Source organism: Chrysochloris asiatica, unplaced genomic scaffold, assembly GCF_000296735.1.
Source record: "Chrysochloris asiatica unplaced genomic scaffold, ChrAsi1.0 scaffold00238, whole genome shotgun sequence".
NCBI classification, from domain to species: Eukaryota; Metazoa; Chordata; class Mammalia; order Afrosoricida; family Chrysochloridae; genus Chrysochloris; species Chrysochloris asiatica.
In genome coordinates this window covers 555,547-572,206 of record NW_006408756.1, presented here as the reverse complement: position 1 = coordinate 572,206, position 16,660 = coordinate 555,547, and the positions used below count along the sequence as shown (strand labels likewise).

The following is a 16,660-nucleotide window of genomic DNA, read 5'->3' as shown; positions in this document are numbered from 1 at the left end:
GGCCCAAATGCTTCTAACTCAGGACCCACACAGGACACTGGCTCTCCGTGTGACAGGCTCCATCCGGTCAGGCATACCTGAGCCCCCTCTCTGTGATGGCCCTGGATCCTGCCAGCAGTGAGCCCACCCACACCCCCATCACAGCTAGCAGAGTGAGAGCCGTTTGGGGTGAAGACTTTTGTGAGACAAGGAGGCCAGAGAAGGAAGCAGCTCGAAAAGCCGGAAGCAGATGGCTGGGGGTTTGGGCAGAGGGCTCTCGGGGTTCTAAGTGATGAGGGACAGGTCTGTGGCAGACAAGCTTTCTGGCCTCCAGGACACTGGTCTAGTGCTTAGGGCTGCGCAGCAGATTGGCGAGCGTGGGTGAGAGTGTCCGGGAGATACAGGACACAGGGAGGGTGAGAGCAAGACAGAGGACAAGGATGTGTGGAAGGGGACACAGCACAGGGCACAGCAGGAGAGAGGGGGGCATAGGCCACAGGGGCAGAGGGAGGAGGCAGGCGGGCTGGGGGATGACCTCTAAGGTGACTGCCAGCCCCACAGAAAGCGGCAGGGAGGTAAGGGTACGACTGTGGGGACCTCAAGCTTCACAACTGTCACTCACAGGTACCTGCAGGTCCAGGTCTGAATCCCAGCTCTGCCTCTCCCTCTCCAACCAGATCCCGTCTCTGGGGGTCGCAAGCACCTGGTGAAGCATGGGCCTGAATCCTATAGCCTTGGGATCCAGACTCTGATGTGAGGATCAAGACCTCCACGTTCCCCCATCAGTTCAACAGGGGAGCCTTCACAGATGTTAGCAGCAGCCAGGGAGACCGAGACTTGAAGAACATGGGATGCCAGTGGAACACCCACTCTCCAGGCCCATTGTCCAAGGAGGCTGCTGCCTGCTCTGTGCCACACTTCCACGGTGAGAGGCAGACACCGGTTAGGAAAGATGCTTTTATTTGAAACCAAAATGCCAAGCAGGGACTAGCAAAATGGCGTACAAAGTGGCTCAGAGCACCGCCTACCCACCCACTCCCTACGGCATGGGAGCAGGTCCTGAGAGGGGCTGAGTCTGCAACCCCAGCTCGAGCCCACTTCCTCTGGAAAACCAAATCAAAGGCCCGCCTGTCTCAAGACAAACCTGTCTTCTGTATGTGGTCAGAAAGGCTGGGGACCCTGGAGGGAAGGAGGCAGGAAAGGTGGGCTCCTTGGGGTGGTAGCCCCCCGTGCCTGCATCCCGATGAAGTACAGAAGCTGTACCCAGGGCGTCACTCTGGCATGTGTCTGGCCCTGACATTTCTTTTCTTCCAGTGTTTCAAAGGTAAGAGACAGAGGCAGAGAAGGGCCCCAACTTGACTTCGGGGAGAAGCACAGCCACCCTCTGCTCCACCTTGAACATGAAGGCCCCGAGCGTTAGGTCTGCGGGAGTCTGACAAGGGAGAGGTCTGAGGGTGACAAGTGTCTTGTTTTGCAATGTGGTGGTCACCGGGCTGCAGTTGGTATGTGCCGAGGGCACAGGGCTGTCTGATAGTCACCCCACCGGTTCTAAAAGGGCTGTCAAGTTGTGTAAAACTGAGTTTAGGGAATGAGTATGTACACAAGTCAAGTAAACGTCATTCAGACACAAAAGCTGACTCTGAGGACAGCGAACGAAAGTGTATCACAGAAGAACAAGGCCACACTTCAACAGGTCACAAGGAGGCTGACGCAGGTCTGGGGCACTTGGTGGGAGGGAAGATGGACAGACAGACAATGAGTACCGGAGTGTGGTGGACAACAGGAAAACCTTGTGTGCAGCCTGCCTGTCCGCCAGTCTCGTGACATGTGGCGCCGGCAAGGGCAAGAGACCTGGATCTCAGCAGGCCTTTCTGCTCCCCCCAGCCCTCGCTGCCCACAGAGAAGGGTGCTGGAGGGTCAGAGGCAGGAAGCCCTAGCCCTCAGGAATATCATCCCCTTGAGGACCCTGCTGCCCGACTGGCCTGCACTCAGTCCAGCTCTGGTGCTTGGTCTCATGGCCAGAACTTTGCATAGTGGCCAGGAGGGCGCTGTGGCCTCCAGACCCCTTGTGCACCAGTTGGCTTTGTTCACAACACTCAGGCTAGGAGACCCAGCTCAGGACAACAGGCAGCAGAGAAGTGTAGCCGCCACCTCTCACCCATACTGTGACCAAGCACAGACCTGGCACCCAAGGGTTCAGCACCCAGGGGCTATTCTGTACAGGGCACTTGAAGCCAGAATGGCAGGGGGAAGGCAGGCACTCAGCATTGTTTTGGTTGAAAATGCATACATCTGACTCTTCCTAAAAGCCTAAGGAATTCACTTAAAAATACTCACAGTTGTTGTGCCAGGTGGGCGGGCAAGGCCCCAGGCCCTGAGTGCACAGGGATCTGCTGGCCCCACGGGTCCCCGGGGGAAAGGATGTGCCGCCACACTGCAGCCGACAGACGAGGGAAGAGCCAAATCCATAGGATCCAGCGTCCACACACTTGGGCTCCATTCCCAAGACACGTGTCATAAAGTCCCTTCCCGAGCCGGCTCGGGCCCCATGGGGCCCGGTGGGGCAGTGCTGTGGGGCCAGGGGAGCTTGGGGCTCCACACTAGCTCACACCCTCCTGCCTGGCACCTCCCGCTGGATCTGCTGAAGCCCACGTGTAAACAGCATTAATAAGCAACAGGTGGAAAAATATATTTCCCGAGAAAAAGGGGAGGTGTTGGGCCCTGTAGACTGAGTTCACGAGTTACTGTCTGTGTGCCCCTCCTCTCTCTTCTTGACTCCTCCTCTTTGGTTCAGCAGCCCCTCGGGACCCCCGGCCCCTGTGCACCAGGAGAGGCAGCTGAGCCGTCTGCCCACAAGAGGCCATGCCGTCTCCACTACTTCTGCTCTTCAGCCACGGTGCCCACCTCAATGGTAGCTGTGTGCTCCTCAGGCCCCGGGGCAGTCACGGCCCCTTCGACGGTCCCCGTGGGCACTGTCACAATCGTGCCACCCCCGGGGGACAGCTGGGCCACGTTCTGCATGGCAGGGCCCAGGCCAGGCAGCGTGAGCAGCTGCAGGGGACTGACCACCTTGACCACCGTGCTGCCATCCTGCAGGGCGGCTGTGCTCAGCACCGTGAGACTTGAGGCGTCCGGGTGCACCTCCACAGTGCCGGGGAAGGGGGCGCCCGACGAGGCCAGCACCGTGTAGCCCCCCAGCAGTGGGGAGGCCGGAGCACTGGCAGGTGGGGCCTGTGGGGGGCCCTTGCTCAGTGAGGGAGCGGGCAGGGCAGACACCACTTTGCTGAGTGGCACGCTGGCCAGCTGGGAGACGGGCACACCCTGCGCGAGGGCGATCTGCGTGGAAGGCGCCAGCACCTGGGAGGCAATGGCGGCCGGCCCCGATGTGGCACGTGCCAGCCGGGGCCGCTTCACGGGCGGCGGCAGGGACACGGGCGTCAGCGTCATGAGCACGTTGCTCAGGTGCTGGGATTTGTGTTTCAGCTCCTTGGCTCGTTTCCGGTGTTCATCACACTGCTGCTCCAGGGCTGCGGGGGGCAGGGGATGGAAGGGGGGGCTCAGTCCAGGTCAGCAGCTGTCACCTGTCACAGGCCCCGCCCCTACCTCCCAGGTCACAGGCATACGGCTCACTCTGGTCTGGTCACGGGCCCCTACCTGCCAGGTCACGGGCATACTGCTCCCGGGACCGATCCATCTGGCACTTGTGACTGGCCAGCACCTTCTTGACCAGGTCCAGCATGCCGAAGTTCTGCACGATGTTATTGAGGAGGACCGCATCTGAGGGAACAGAACAGACAGTGAGATCAGGGTCTCGAGGTGAAGACCCACCAGCAGCGCCCTTCCAAAGGGCACGGGGCATCCGCTCACACTACCGGGACCAGCGCCTGGCTACGGGTCTCACCTCGGAGCTGCAGTGGGGGGTCCTGGACACGTTGCTGCAGGCCCGTCATGGTCCCCACCAGCTCCTGGTGGAATTCCTGGACAACCTCATCAAGGAGTCCAGCATCCTTCAGCCCCCGCCAGAAGGCGAACGTGTCATCTGTGGAGCCAAGGTGGGCTCAGAGGGCAGAGCCTGGACAAGCACACCCAACCCAATCCCCACCACTGGGAGAGCAGAGCTGCGGTTGGTGGGAATGCAGGCAAGGAAGGTTCTAGACCAAGTGTGAGACCCAGTATGCATTGGCCCCCAAGCAGCGGGGACACTCCTACGCCTGCCCATCTCCCCACACCAGGGAAACCCTGTTGGACACCCCCGCAGATGACACTGGCAGAAAGTGTACCCCCGATGGCTGTGGTCCAGTCCCCGGGGTCCTCACAGGTCTCAATCGTGATGGTTGCGGGAGAGCCGTTCACTAAAACAGACAGGAAGCATGTGTAAGCCTCATTCTGCATCACAGCCCCACACAGCTTCCCCAAACGCAAAGGGCCAGGCCCTCGGCTACCAGCCTCTCAAGTCTGAACGGGCCTCCTCAGGAGGGACTTGGGATCCCATGTGGCATCGCACTGGCGGCAGCTCCCCCAAGCCTGAGGATGGTATTGGGGGTAAGTCAGGCCCCATGTGGAGGATTGCTCAGGGACAATGATAGTGCTGTCAGCAGGTCACCAGGTTCCACGACACAGAAGCTGAGGATTCAACCCCACTCTGCCTTTCTTTGAAAGAAGCTTCCTCTATTCATGGGGCCTAAGGAAATTCTAAAGAACATCTACGCTGCCTGCAGGTGAGAAAATAAAGCAACCAGAGGATGGGCCTGCCTGCATCCACAGGAGGGGGCCTGAGAGGGCCCGGCGTGACCACACACATGACTGCATGTGGATGTGCACATATGTACCCCGTGACTGCACATGTGTACACACGTACACACAACCAAGTGGCCCTGTGACATGTGCACAGTGCGCACACCCCATGACATACATATACACCAACACTGTGAATGAGCACACATGTGTACTGGTGTGTACACGACTGTACACACATCCATATACATGCCAACCCATGACTATATGTACACCTGCTACAGTGTCACACACACACACACACACACACACACACACACACACACACACCTGCATGCAGCCTGTGGTCATGTTCGCAGTCCATGACCACACACGTTATGTGCACACGTGCAATGAGCTCACATATGCATGTGCACACTCACATCCCATGACAATATGAGTACGTGCACACATGTACTCCATGGCTACTCATACGTGTGCACACACATACATGTATGCACCTAAGGGCCTGAGAGATTGGGGTTGTGCTACCAAGTCCCATGCCATACCACGGGGTGGGGAGGAAACAGGCTATTGCCCAGGAGATGAGGGCTCGGTCTACCTGGGGTAGGGAACAGCTAAGAGTGGACAGTAACACGGCATGGCACATACCATCAGCTGTGGCCGGGGTGAGCGGGATGTACTCAGTTGATGCGGGGCTGCTAAGAGACACGCGGGCCCCCGAGAGGTCAATCTTGGTGCTGCGGCAGGTGTTGGAGCAGACCTTGTCGTGCTGGTAGAAGTCTAGCTCCCCGGAGTCCATGATCTTCCTGGGGGGGGGGGGGACGGGGACGATGACAGGTGCTTACTTCACAAACAGGCTCAGACTAAGACAAGACAGCTTTCCCCGTGGTGTCACCCTCACCAGAACCACCAGGCCCACTGGTACAAGCCCATGTCGACCCGCATGGCCATCTCATTACAGGATAATAAAGGGTCTGGGGGCTTCTGGTCCCCTCTTTGGCTCAGAGCTGCATGTGTATGACAAGCACACATTGTGTGGATGTATTTAGTCAAGAATCCAAAGAGAGGGTAAAAGTCAGAGTAATGTCCAGGGCCATGCATGTAACTGAGTGTGGCCTGTGTCTGGTTGCCACCCAACACTGCACACACAGGCTGTGATAGGTGCCCCCAAGGAAAGTCTCTGGAAATTAAAAGACTCGACAAGAGAAAACTTCCTGAAAGTCTACAATTATCCTGTGCTGCTCAGGGTGGGCTGTGCCACCCCCTTCACGAGGCCCAGACCCACCGGAGCATGATGCCATTCATGCGGATGGCCCGCTTCCAGTCCTTCAGAGTGGACTTGCCCGCCAAGTGCACGAACTCCTTGGGGCTGATCACGTGCTCATCATACTGTGGAGGAAACACAAACGCCCGAGTGAGGCCAGGCTGTCAGGGATGCCTGCGCTTCATGGCAGGGGCCCAGCCCCAGCAAGAGCACCAGAGCTGTGGAAACGTTTCCGGTAAAATAGGTACTGCCCTATCATGCATGGTGGCTGTAAAAATGAGGGCCCTGAGCCTCACAGTGGGGGCAGGGTACTGCCCAGCAGTCCAATGGGGGAAGCACGAGCTAGCTCCAAGTCCAATGGGGCATCCGTCCTCTGTAATGGAACTGGGATGGCAAGAGTGCCCTTCTGCCCTGTCCTCAGCCAGCCGAGGTTTAGGGCCCTCACCTGTCCCTAAAGGCTGTTTATGGTTTCATAGTACCTTGGAGCTCACCCAGCTTTGGAGGATATCTTTTCAGTCTTATTAAACAAGCAGTGACTGGAACCAGAGTCAAAATAAGTAAGACTGTGCTTGCTCAGAGAAGCAGGCTGGGGGTGGAGAGTCACTGGATCACAGCAGAAATGAAGCTCCCACTGGGCCTGGAAGCTGGTGCTTTGCCAGGCAGAGGCTGCTGTGCAGGGTTGGGGGAGCGGCACCTCAGGGCCCATATGGGATGAAGAACACCTGCTCTCTCCTGTTGGCTCCGGTGGCCCAGCACCAGATCCACTCACGCTTCTTCCCTCTATGGTTTGGAGCTTTGGTGTTCCTTCTTTGAATTTCCGTGTGCTGTCATGGGGACTTTTTTTTGAGTCTACATTCCAGGTAACAAATGATCTCTTTAGCTGAATCTAATCTGCGGTAACAACTGCCCAGTAAGTTTTGCACTCTCCTCTGAACTTACAGAGTTGGGCTCATTCTTTCATTCTCTCCTCACTTCTAGAAGTTGATTGTTTACAATTTGTTTAGACTTTACTCATGGCCAAATCTCTTTCTCACTTCTTGACCTAAATAGAATCCCTTTTTGTTCGGCGTCTTAAAATCCCCATCGTGGGGACATCTGTCCATGTTCCCACTTGCACTCAGGTGGCCCCTGCCCCTGTGTGTTCTGTGTCCTGTCTGCTTGTCTTCCTGTGAGCTGTGTGGGAATCACTCAGACCTGGGTTACAAAGGAGCTCCTAGGGGACCTGCCTGTAAGGACCACTCAACAGAGTACCCAGTTCCAGGGCCACGTGTGGGGCTGGGAAGGATTAGAATATCCACACACCAAGCACCGCACCCCTCAGATAAGCCTTTGCAACTGAGGAAACTGAAGAACAGGACACAGGCTGCCTCACTAGCTTCCCACCTACACCCCACTCTGAGCACAGGGAATCCTCCTTTTTTTTTGCCAGGTTGCAGAGGCATCTGGGAGATGAATTACAAAACCTCCAGGAGGCAAAAGTCACGGGACGGACACAAGTCTTCACACAACCCTGCCTGCCCGTCCCGAGGGCCCACCGGCACCTCTGTGCAAGGCCTCCTGTTCACAGTGAAGCACCCTTACCTCCCCGCCTGCCCGTCCCGAAGGCTCACCTCCCCGACTGCCGTCCCAAGCACCTCTGTGCAGGGCCTCCTGCTCACAGTCAAGCTCCCTCACCTGGACACACTTCACATTGATACCAGGGCACACGAACTTCCTCCAGATCAGGTTGGCTCTGCTGTCTCCGCAGGTGATGGGATACAGCACCTCAGCCCCCAGGCTCTCCTCCTCTTCAGCCATCTTCACTTCTCACAGGGACCAACAGGGAGGGGAATAGGCAATCAGGTACCTCTTTTCTTCAAATCATTTCCCCCAAAGCAAAGATACAGCCACCAACCCAGGGCCCAGAAATTCAAATACAGGCAGGCTGAGACAGGGACACGGTTTTAAGCACTCCCCGCCAAGACTGCCCAGGACTGCCTTCCACTCTCCTGAGCAGGTGTTCCTGGGAGGGTGTCAGACATAGTTACAAAACCCACCTAAGCAAATCCTAGCTAGTAATACTACAACTCCATTACAGTATGGTTCTACTGTGGAGCCCAGTTATGGGGAGCAAACAAACTGTATACTGGAAGAAATTACAGGGAAACTTAGTTTCAAGGCTTGACAGCCAGATGCACGTCAATGTGTGGCTATTGTGCTGCTGGTAGCTGTGCCCCTGGTATCTCAAATACCAACAGGGTCACCAGAGTAAGAACAAAGAGTAAGAACAAACTAGGAAGAAGGGAGAACATTCACTTCTGAGCCATTCGCCCTGAAAACTGCGAACAGCACAGAAACACTGCCTGATCTAGCCCTGGAAAGTCAGCCCTCAGGTTGAAAGGAACGCAAAATACGACTGAGGAAGAGCTGCCTCCTCAAAGTAGAGCTGACCGTGATAGTCATGAAGCAAGGTTTTCAGGTCTTTCATTTGCTGATGAGGCACAACTCAAAATGAGAAGAAACAGCTGCAAACATAATCAATAACTGGAAGGTAGAATATACGAACAAATTGGAAGTAGTCAAAAGTAAAATGGAATGCATAAAGATGTATATCTTAGGCATTAGTGAGCTGAAATGGACGGGCCATTTTGAATCTGACAATCACAAGGTCTACAATGCTGGGAATGACAAATTCAAAAGGAAGGGCATAACATTTGTTGTCAAAAAGAACATTTCAAGATCCATGATGGAACACAACTGTCACAGTGACAGGATAATATCCATGGGTCTATAGGGAAGCCCAGTTAATACCATCATTATTCAGATTCACATATGAACCATGAAAGCCAGTGAAGATGAAATTGAAGAATTCTACCAGTCTGAAATTGATCAAACATGCAACCAAAATGCATTGATAATTACTAGTGATTAGAATGCAAAAGTTAGAAACAAAAGGTAAGAATCAGTAGTTGGAAATATGGTGTTGGTGACAGAAGCATTGTTGGAGATTACAAGATAGAGTTTTGCAAGATCAACAGCTTATTCACTGCAAATACCTTTTTCAACCAGATGGGAATACACGGGAATCAATGATTACATTGGTGTTGTTGTTGTTGTTGTGTGCCATCGAGTCAGCTCCGACCCATAGCGACCCTGTACAGGGTTTCCGAGGGTGTAAATCTTTACGGGAGTAGAAAGCCTCATCTTTCTCCCGCGGAGCAGCTGGTAGTTTCGAACCGCTGACCTTAAGGTTCACAGCCCAATTCGTAACCACTACGCTACCAGAGCTCCTTTCGTTGGTAGGAAGATATAATGAAGAAACTCAGTATCATCAGCCAAAACAAGACCAGGGGTAGATGTGGGAAAGACCGTCATTGCTCATATGAAAGTTCAGGATGAAGTTGAAGAAAATTAAAAACAAACCCATGAAAGCCAAATTACAACCTTGAGTAAATCCAACATGAATTCAAAGGTCCTTTCAAGAACAGATCTGATCTATGAGAACTCATTACCAAAGACCTGCGGAATTGTTGGATGGCATCAAGAACATCACACACAAAGACAGGAAAGAAAGAAAAGAATGAAGTGGATGTCAGAAGAGGTTCTGAAACTTGCTCTTGATTATAGATTAACTAACGTCAATGGAAAAAATGATGACGTAAAGGAGCTGGCCCCCAAATTTCAAAAGACAAAATATTATATAATGAAATGTGCAAAGACCTGGAGTTAGAAAACCAAAAGGAAGCACACACTCAGCATTTTTCAAGCGGAAAGAACTAAAGAAAAAAAATCATGCCTCGATTTGAAATACTGAAGGAGTCTATGGAACAATATTGAATGATGTTGTTGTTAACTGCCACCAAGTCGATTTCGACTCATAGCGACACTGTATATATAGGGTTTCCTTCCTAGGAGCAGCTGGTGGGTCTGAACTGCCGACCATCTGGTTTGCAGTCCAGTGCTAATTCTACAGTGCCATACCGTAAGCCCACTGAACGGTGTAGTAAGAAGATGGAAGGAATACTGTACCAAGAGGAACTGGTTGGCGTGCAACCATTTTAGGAGGTAACATATGATCAAGAACCAATGGTATAAAGGAATAGGTTCAACCTGGACTGAAGGCCAAAAAAGGCCCTAGGAATTGACGGAATACCAACTGCAATCATTTCAACAAACTGATGCAGTGCTTTAAACATTCAGTAGTCCACGCCAAGAAATCTGAAACACAGCTACCTATTTATGCTCACTCCAAAGAAAAGTGACCCAACAAAATGCGGAAATGAGTGAACAATATCCTCGATATCCTACACATGGAAAATCTTACTGAGAAGAATTAAAACCAGTTGCAGCTGCACACCAACAGGGAGCTACCAAAACTTCCAGCTGGATTCAGAAGGGGACGTAAGACAGCGCTGCTGACGTTAGATGGATCGTAGCTAAAAGCAAAGAATACCAGATGAGGTTTACTTGTGTTTTATTGACTATGCAAAGGCATTCAACTGTGTGGGTCATAACAAACTATGGACAACATTGCGAAGAATGGGAATTCCAGAACAGTTTGTGGTGCTCATGTGGAACCTAGACACAGACAGAGAGACAGCTGTTTGAACAGAACAAGGGACTACTTGTAAGGTTGTATCCTTTCACCATACTTACTCAACCTGTATGCTGAGCAAAGAATACGGTCTGAGGATTGGAGGAAGGCTCATTAACAACCAGGTGACACAATTTTGCTGAAAATAAAGAGGACTTGAAGAATTGCTAATGAAGATCAAAGAATAGAGCCATCAGTGTGGATTATCAATACATGTTAAAAAAACAAAACAAAACTGGACCAACATCCTAATAAATGGAGAAAAGATTGAAAACTGTCAAGGACTTCATTTTACTAGGATCCTTCATCAATGCTCAAGAGAAGCAGCAGTCAAGAAATCAAATGAAGTACTGCATTTGCAAATGTGCTGCAAAAGACCTCTTTAAAGAGATTACTTTGAGAGCCACATCGCACCTGACCCAGTATTTGCAATGGCCTCACATATGCCATGTGAAAGCTGGAAAGTGAGGAAGGAAGATGGGAGAAGAATCGATGCGTTTGCACTGTGGTGCTGGCGAAGAATATTCAAAGTACCGGGGACGGCCAGAAGAACAAAGAAATCTGTCTTGGAAGTAGCACAGCCAGAATGTTCCTTAGAAGCTAGGATGGAAAAACTTTATCTCACATACTTTTGACATGTTATCTGAAGGGAACAGTCCCTAGAACAAGGACATTATGTCTGAGGGTCCGTGAAAAAGAAGATCACCAATGAGATGGGTTTTCACAGTGGCTGCAGCCATGGGCTCCAACATTACAGTGACTGTGAGGTACAACTGACTCGAGGACACCTACTAAGAGACAGCAGGCTCCTTCATAATCCCAAACCCTGGTACTTTCAATGGCCTCATACGCAAGTCAGAGTTGGACAATGGACAAGGAAAATTGGAGAACTGATGCATCGGAACTATGGTGTTGGTGAGGAATGTGGACTGTATCATGGACTGCCAGGAGAAAGAACAAATCTGTTTTGGCAAAAGTACAGCCAGAATGCTCCTGAGAAGCAAAAGATAGAGACTTTGTTTGAAGTACCTTAGATGTGTTACCAGGAGGGACCGGTTGCTAGGATACCATGCTTGACATCCACAGCTCACAGGGGTTATACCGACGGGCTCAAGCATGACAACAGTTGTAAGGATGGCACAGGACCGTGCAGTGCGTTGTTCTGTTTTATACAGGGTAGCTCTGAGTCACGGCCGACCTGATGGCATCTCCCATAAAGATGGCACCCTTGGGAAGACTATGGGGCAGTTCTATCTACTCAGTCCTACAGGGTCGCTAGGAGCTGGAATCGACTCAGTGGTAACGGTTTGGGTTTTGTGGGATAGGGCCCTTCATCTTAAGCAACAGAAAACCTCGTGTTATCCACAACCTTTACTTTTGCACCCTTGGGAAGACTATGGGGCAGTTCTATCTACTCAGTCCTACAGGGTCGCTAGGAGCTGGAATCGACTCAGTGGTAACGGTTTGGGTTTTGTGGGATAGGGCCCTTCATCTTAAGCAACAGAAAACCTCGTGTTATCCACAACCTTTACTTTTGCTCACTGATGGTTACAGTAAGTATAGGAAGGCCAGTGACCAAGACAGATAGGACAAAATCCCAAAGTCTGGGATGCCCGCCTTTGCTTGCCCCTCTAGGGTGGGGCAGAGCTGCAGAGCAGAAATATGGAGTTGAAACTGGCAGACCCTCACGATGGACCGACCCCTAGCCCAACTACAGCTTTTTAACCTTGAGGTGGACAAAGACGAGAGACCCAATTAGCTGTCACTCACTTACAGAGAGAGAGAGAGAGAGGACCAGTCAGCTGTGGGGCCACCCTGCCAGACATGAGGAGGCCAGTCTCCTACCTAAGACAGCCTCCTTGAGCTGTGATGAGGCTGTGAAGGCTGCAGCCGCCGCTGCCGCAGCGTTCTCCGTCTCCAAGCTGTCCTCTGTGAGGTCACCCCTGGAAAGCCAGGAACAGAGAGGGACATGTCAGCCTGTCAGCAGCGCACGGCTCTCTCTCAGCTAGAACACTGTGGTGTCCATGCAGGTCACCAGGCTGCCCATAGGGGCTGGTGTGCCCCCAGTGTCAGTTCCGGAGCTGTCTTAGAGCCTAGAAGAATACCCAGCATAGGAAAGGGCCCAAGGCATCCCCATGTCTTCCTTCAGTGACGTTCCTTTCCTGTGATAACGTGACACATTCAGACAAAGTACGAGAAAACGCAACATTTCATCAAGGGGAAAAAACACGTGTGACCGAACCTCATCCTGTATCCAAGTAAACTATAGTGAAATCAAATGTAAATGTAAGTCATAAAATTATTCAAAGTTAAGGAGGGCTAATTTTTAAATTATCTCTTAGTGGTGAAAAGTTTTTCTTACCTATGACATAAAACCCAGAAATAATGATACATGTGTCTTAAAAAAAAAAAAAAATTCTCTGTGTAGGAAAACAAACGTCTACACTTGTTTTGTTAAACAATTTTCTTCTAAAAAGAGAGAACTTGGTTCTTTCCAAAGTTAAACACAGAATTACTTTACGATTCAGCAGTCTCACTCCTTAGTACAAATCCAAATCAGGTGTTTAAATCCCTGTGCACCAACCATCACTGCAGCACTACACACAACAGCCAACAAGTAAGTGGGAACCACCCCAGTGTCCATCAATGGGACACACTTGGTCCTGAAGAGAATTAAGGTCTGCCGCCCACGAGGAGAGAGCCCTGAAGATGCTGAGTGGAAGGTGTCACACGCCTAGGGCCAAGGACTGGATGATGCCACTGACAGGAAACGTGTGAGTGGCTTTTGGAATGTGGAGGGGAGGAGCCACTGCCTGCAGCACTGAGGTCCTGTGAAGGGGATGGAAAGTCTGAAACAGCAGTGACAGTTGTCTAACATGATGATCATAATTAACATCACGGAACTGGACACATAAAAATGGTGGACGCGTTGTATCTATTTTACCACAGTAAAAAACAAAAACAGATGGGGTAGGTGGGGGGAAGGCAGTATTAACAATCCACCCAAGTCACGCAACTCATCTCTAGAGCCACCCCACAAGGAACTGGGGGAAAAGGGTCAGAGCAGGACCCTCAATCTTCTAGATGACGGCCCATTAGACAAGAGGCTGTGCGAGTGAAGATGACCATCAACAAGACGGACAGCAGGCAGCAGGTGGACATGAGGCAGCTCCAGGAGACTCTGTGGACAAGGCAGAGCCCAGAGTCCTCAGAACTGTGTGAGCAGCAAAGTCAGCCAGGGCTGGAAGGCAAGGTGCCGCCTCAAGGAGGTGATGCGACAAGCAGGCTTTTCTGTGCCGAGGCTGTGGTGGAGGAGTTTGCCTGAGACCCGAGACACTACTAGAAACAGCTCCTTGGGTTCCAGAACCCAGCAAGGGCCGCCATGGGGACTGGCCAGCAGAGGGGCAACTGTGGAGTACAGATGGAAACCCGAGTTTTCCTCCAACAGCCAGCATACCCGTGACCCCTGGCTGTCCCTGCTGGTTGGAAGCAGTGACCCCTGCTCCAGGCCTCATCCCAGCACCACTTGGGTCTCCGTCTCTCGCTGCAGGCACCCCTGCTCTGGTGGGATGGTGCACTGAGGGCAGAGGGCAGAGAGGCTTTGGGGGTTATCTCCTCTGCCACTCTGGGTGAGTCCCTGGCGTTACCCCAGCAGTCCACTGCCACGGCAGCCCCGTGTCACACTCCACCAGCAGCTCCAGTGCCCAGAGCCCTCAGCCAGCTTCTAGTCCCCACCTCCCCTCAAAGCACAGCAGCAAATCGCAGCCCCCAACTCCCGACAGGACGAGGATTTCACACGCAAGAAAAGAGCTTTTGGTCTATCACATTAGTCCTTCTTGGCTGCCACGTTCTCCGTTCATCTCACAGCAGAGGCACGCCGCCTCTCCTTCCGTCCATGACCACCTGACACAGGCAGGCAGACTCTCCAGCATCTTAGCAGTGGCCTTGAAAATGGTAAAATCACCTGGGATCCTGAGGAGGTCAGCCGCCCTACACTGCTACCGTCACAACTGCCACCTTTAAGAATCCTGACTTCTAGTGCCTTCCCCCTCCCCGGCTCAGCCAAGCTTTGTCTCCCCCTGCATACCTTCTCTCCCTCCAACCATTATGGTACCCAAGCCCACACTCGTCTGTCTCCAGCAAGGAGCAGGAGAGCCTGCTCCCGCCAGTCCCCTGGGCAATGTTGGCAGCTTCTTGGGCTCAGTCAGGACACACCCTCATCCTTGAAAATCACCTTCAAGCTGCAATCCCGGACCTCTCTGAGTGCAGGTGTGGTGATCTCCGGCAGGCGTTTCAAAGCTGATGTGCCCCAACTGAACCAGATTCACCGTCTTCCTGAGCCCTCACTCCAACCCATCCTCGCGACGATCTCTGTAGACTTCCACTCCCGAGCCCTCCTATGATTTCCACTGAGCAGGGTACGCCCCCACATCCTGGAAGATCCTGGAGGCCCTTCTGGCCCAGTCCGGCCCTCCTCAGCTCATCTTGGTCACTCTGCTCCGGAAACATGGCTGCTTTCTGCCTCAGGTCTTAGGCTTCACTCTTCAGGCCCCGCACATCAGCTCCAGAGCACAGACTTCAGCAGGTGACCATGCCCATGTGTGAGTGCTGATTCAGTGACCATCTTCTCCATTTATACTTGCTCTCCTTGACCATGCTGTGGGCCTGACATGCAGGACCCCTCAATGCATGAAAAGGTGTGTGGGAAGCAAACTCCCAAGCACAGTGTGGCCTGGTGGCTGCTGCGGACCAACTCTCAACTGCTGTCAATCACGACAATGCTGGCTCACGGTAATGGCTGTGCACCACTGCATAGTGTCTGGGGCCCGGGCCAGGAAGCTCCCTCGGTGGGGCTAGAACCTTCCATGATGATGTCTGGTGGGATGACCCGAAAGTAAGCTCAGCTAGAAGAGGAATAGCTGCACATGGTTGATCTGTGTATGTGGGCTCCCCTGGCAAGGAGGCTGAGTGTCCACAGCGTGCCAGGCAGAAACGGCATGGAAACAGGCCGAAAGAGCCTCCCAAGATGGGTCCAGCCACATGGCCCAGTCCCGAAGCTTCCTCAGAGGCAGTCAGCAGGAATGCAGTCCACAGCTCACCCTCGCTGAGGCCAGTGGGAACGTGCAACTCACGCACCTCAGCAAGGGTTAGGGTAGCAAGAAGAGGGGTCCCTCCAGAAGCTGGTGGGAAGGAAGACTGCAGCAGCGTCTCTGCTCTCTGTCTCCCCTAAAGAGGAACCATTCTGCACTTCTGAAGCTCGCAGGCCCCTTGCAGTCTGCCTATGGGGACAGCAAAAAGAATGAAACTGAAGATGAGCTTTTTACCAACTGAGATTTTATTTGGACATCTACCCTATGAGATTAGATCAAAAGCATTAAGGTTGTCAGGAGAAATGTCAAGAAAACCACTGACTGTCCAGCTTCATTTCTGGAGCCAGTCCCCGCTGTTCCACCTGCTTCATCTCATCACAAGAGGAATCGCTGTGTGGCTCTGAGATGAAAGCATGTGGCTGTGTGGCTGGAGGGAAAGAGGCGGAAGATGAAGGGTTACAGCAACGTTGACAGCTGGGGTCTTCTTGGTTAGCAGGATGTGTCCACGTAGTAACAGAACCCTCCAGAAGCTTGCCCTTTACGCTTTCAAAGCCAGCTATGGCCCAGGTGAGCACACCCAAACCCCCTGACTAGGCCCTGAACCAAGTGGGCATTTCGTCTTACCCATGGGGAGCCAAGTTGGTCGTCACCAGCACCGTCTTCACCTCTTCCACACCACTGCCATCGACCGCAGTGTCGGGTGTTGTCACGACCACCACTTCCTCCATGTGCACGCTCACATCTGGGGTCGCCATGGCTCAGCCAGAGAGGACGCCGGGGCCACCAGCACCTCTCCTCCAGGGTCCCAAGTCCTGGGCAAAAGAAACAGGACACAGGGTAACGGCATAGTCTCAAGTATGCATACAGAATATGTGGCAAGCATCAGCTAAACAGCCACCCGTTCAGCACCAACCCTCTACGTTCCAACAATGCTGACAAGGGAGAAGAGCGCTATCACAGAGCCTCGGGTTTCAGTTCAGATGGAACAAGTCCAACCCACCGTGGCTTTCCCACTGA

General features: G+C 52.7%; 1 protein-coding gene across 1 annotated transcript; it reads right to left on the bottom strand.

The window, feature by feature from the left end:
- Positions 1 to 2,853: 2,853 nt before the first annotated feature.
- Positions 2,854 to 16,398, bottom strand: GMEB2 (glucocorticoid modulatory element binding protein 2). The gene is made up of 9 exons (XM_006873340.1): positions 16,268 to 16,398; positions 12,399 to 12,496; positions 7,655 to 7,782; positions 6,002 to 6,105; positions 5,365 to 5,522; positions 4,260 to 4,331; positions 3,881 to 4,018; positions 3,634 to 3,756; positions 2,854 to 3,506 (listed from the first exon to the last, which is right to left on the bottom strand). Exons 1-9 carry the CDS (start codon positions 16,396 to 16,398, stop codon positions 2,854 to 2,856), a joined length of 1,605 nt encoding a protein of 534 aa, XP_006873402.1.
- Positions 16,399 to 16,660: the final 262 nt, after the last annotated feature.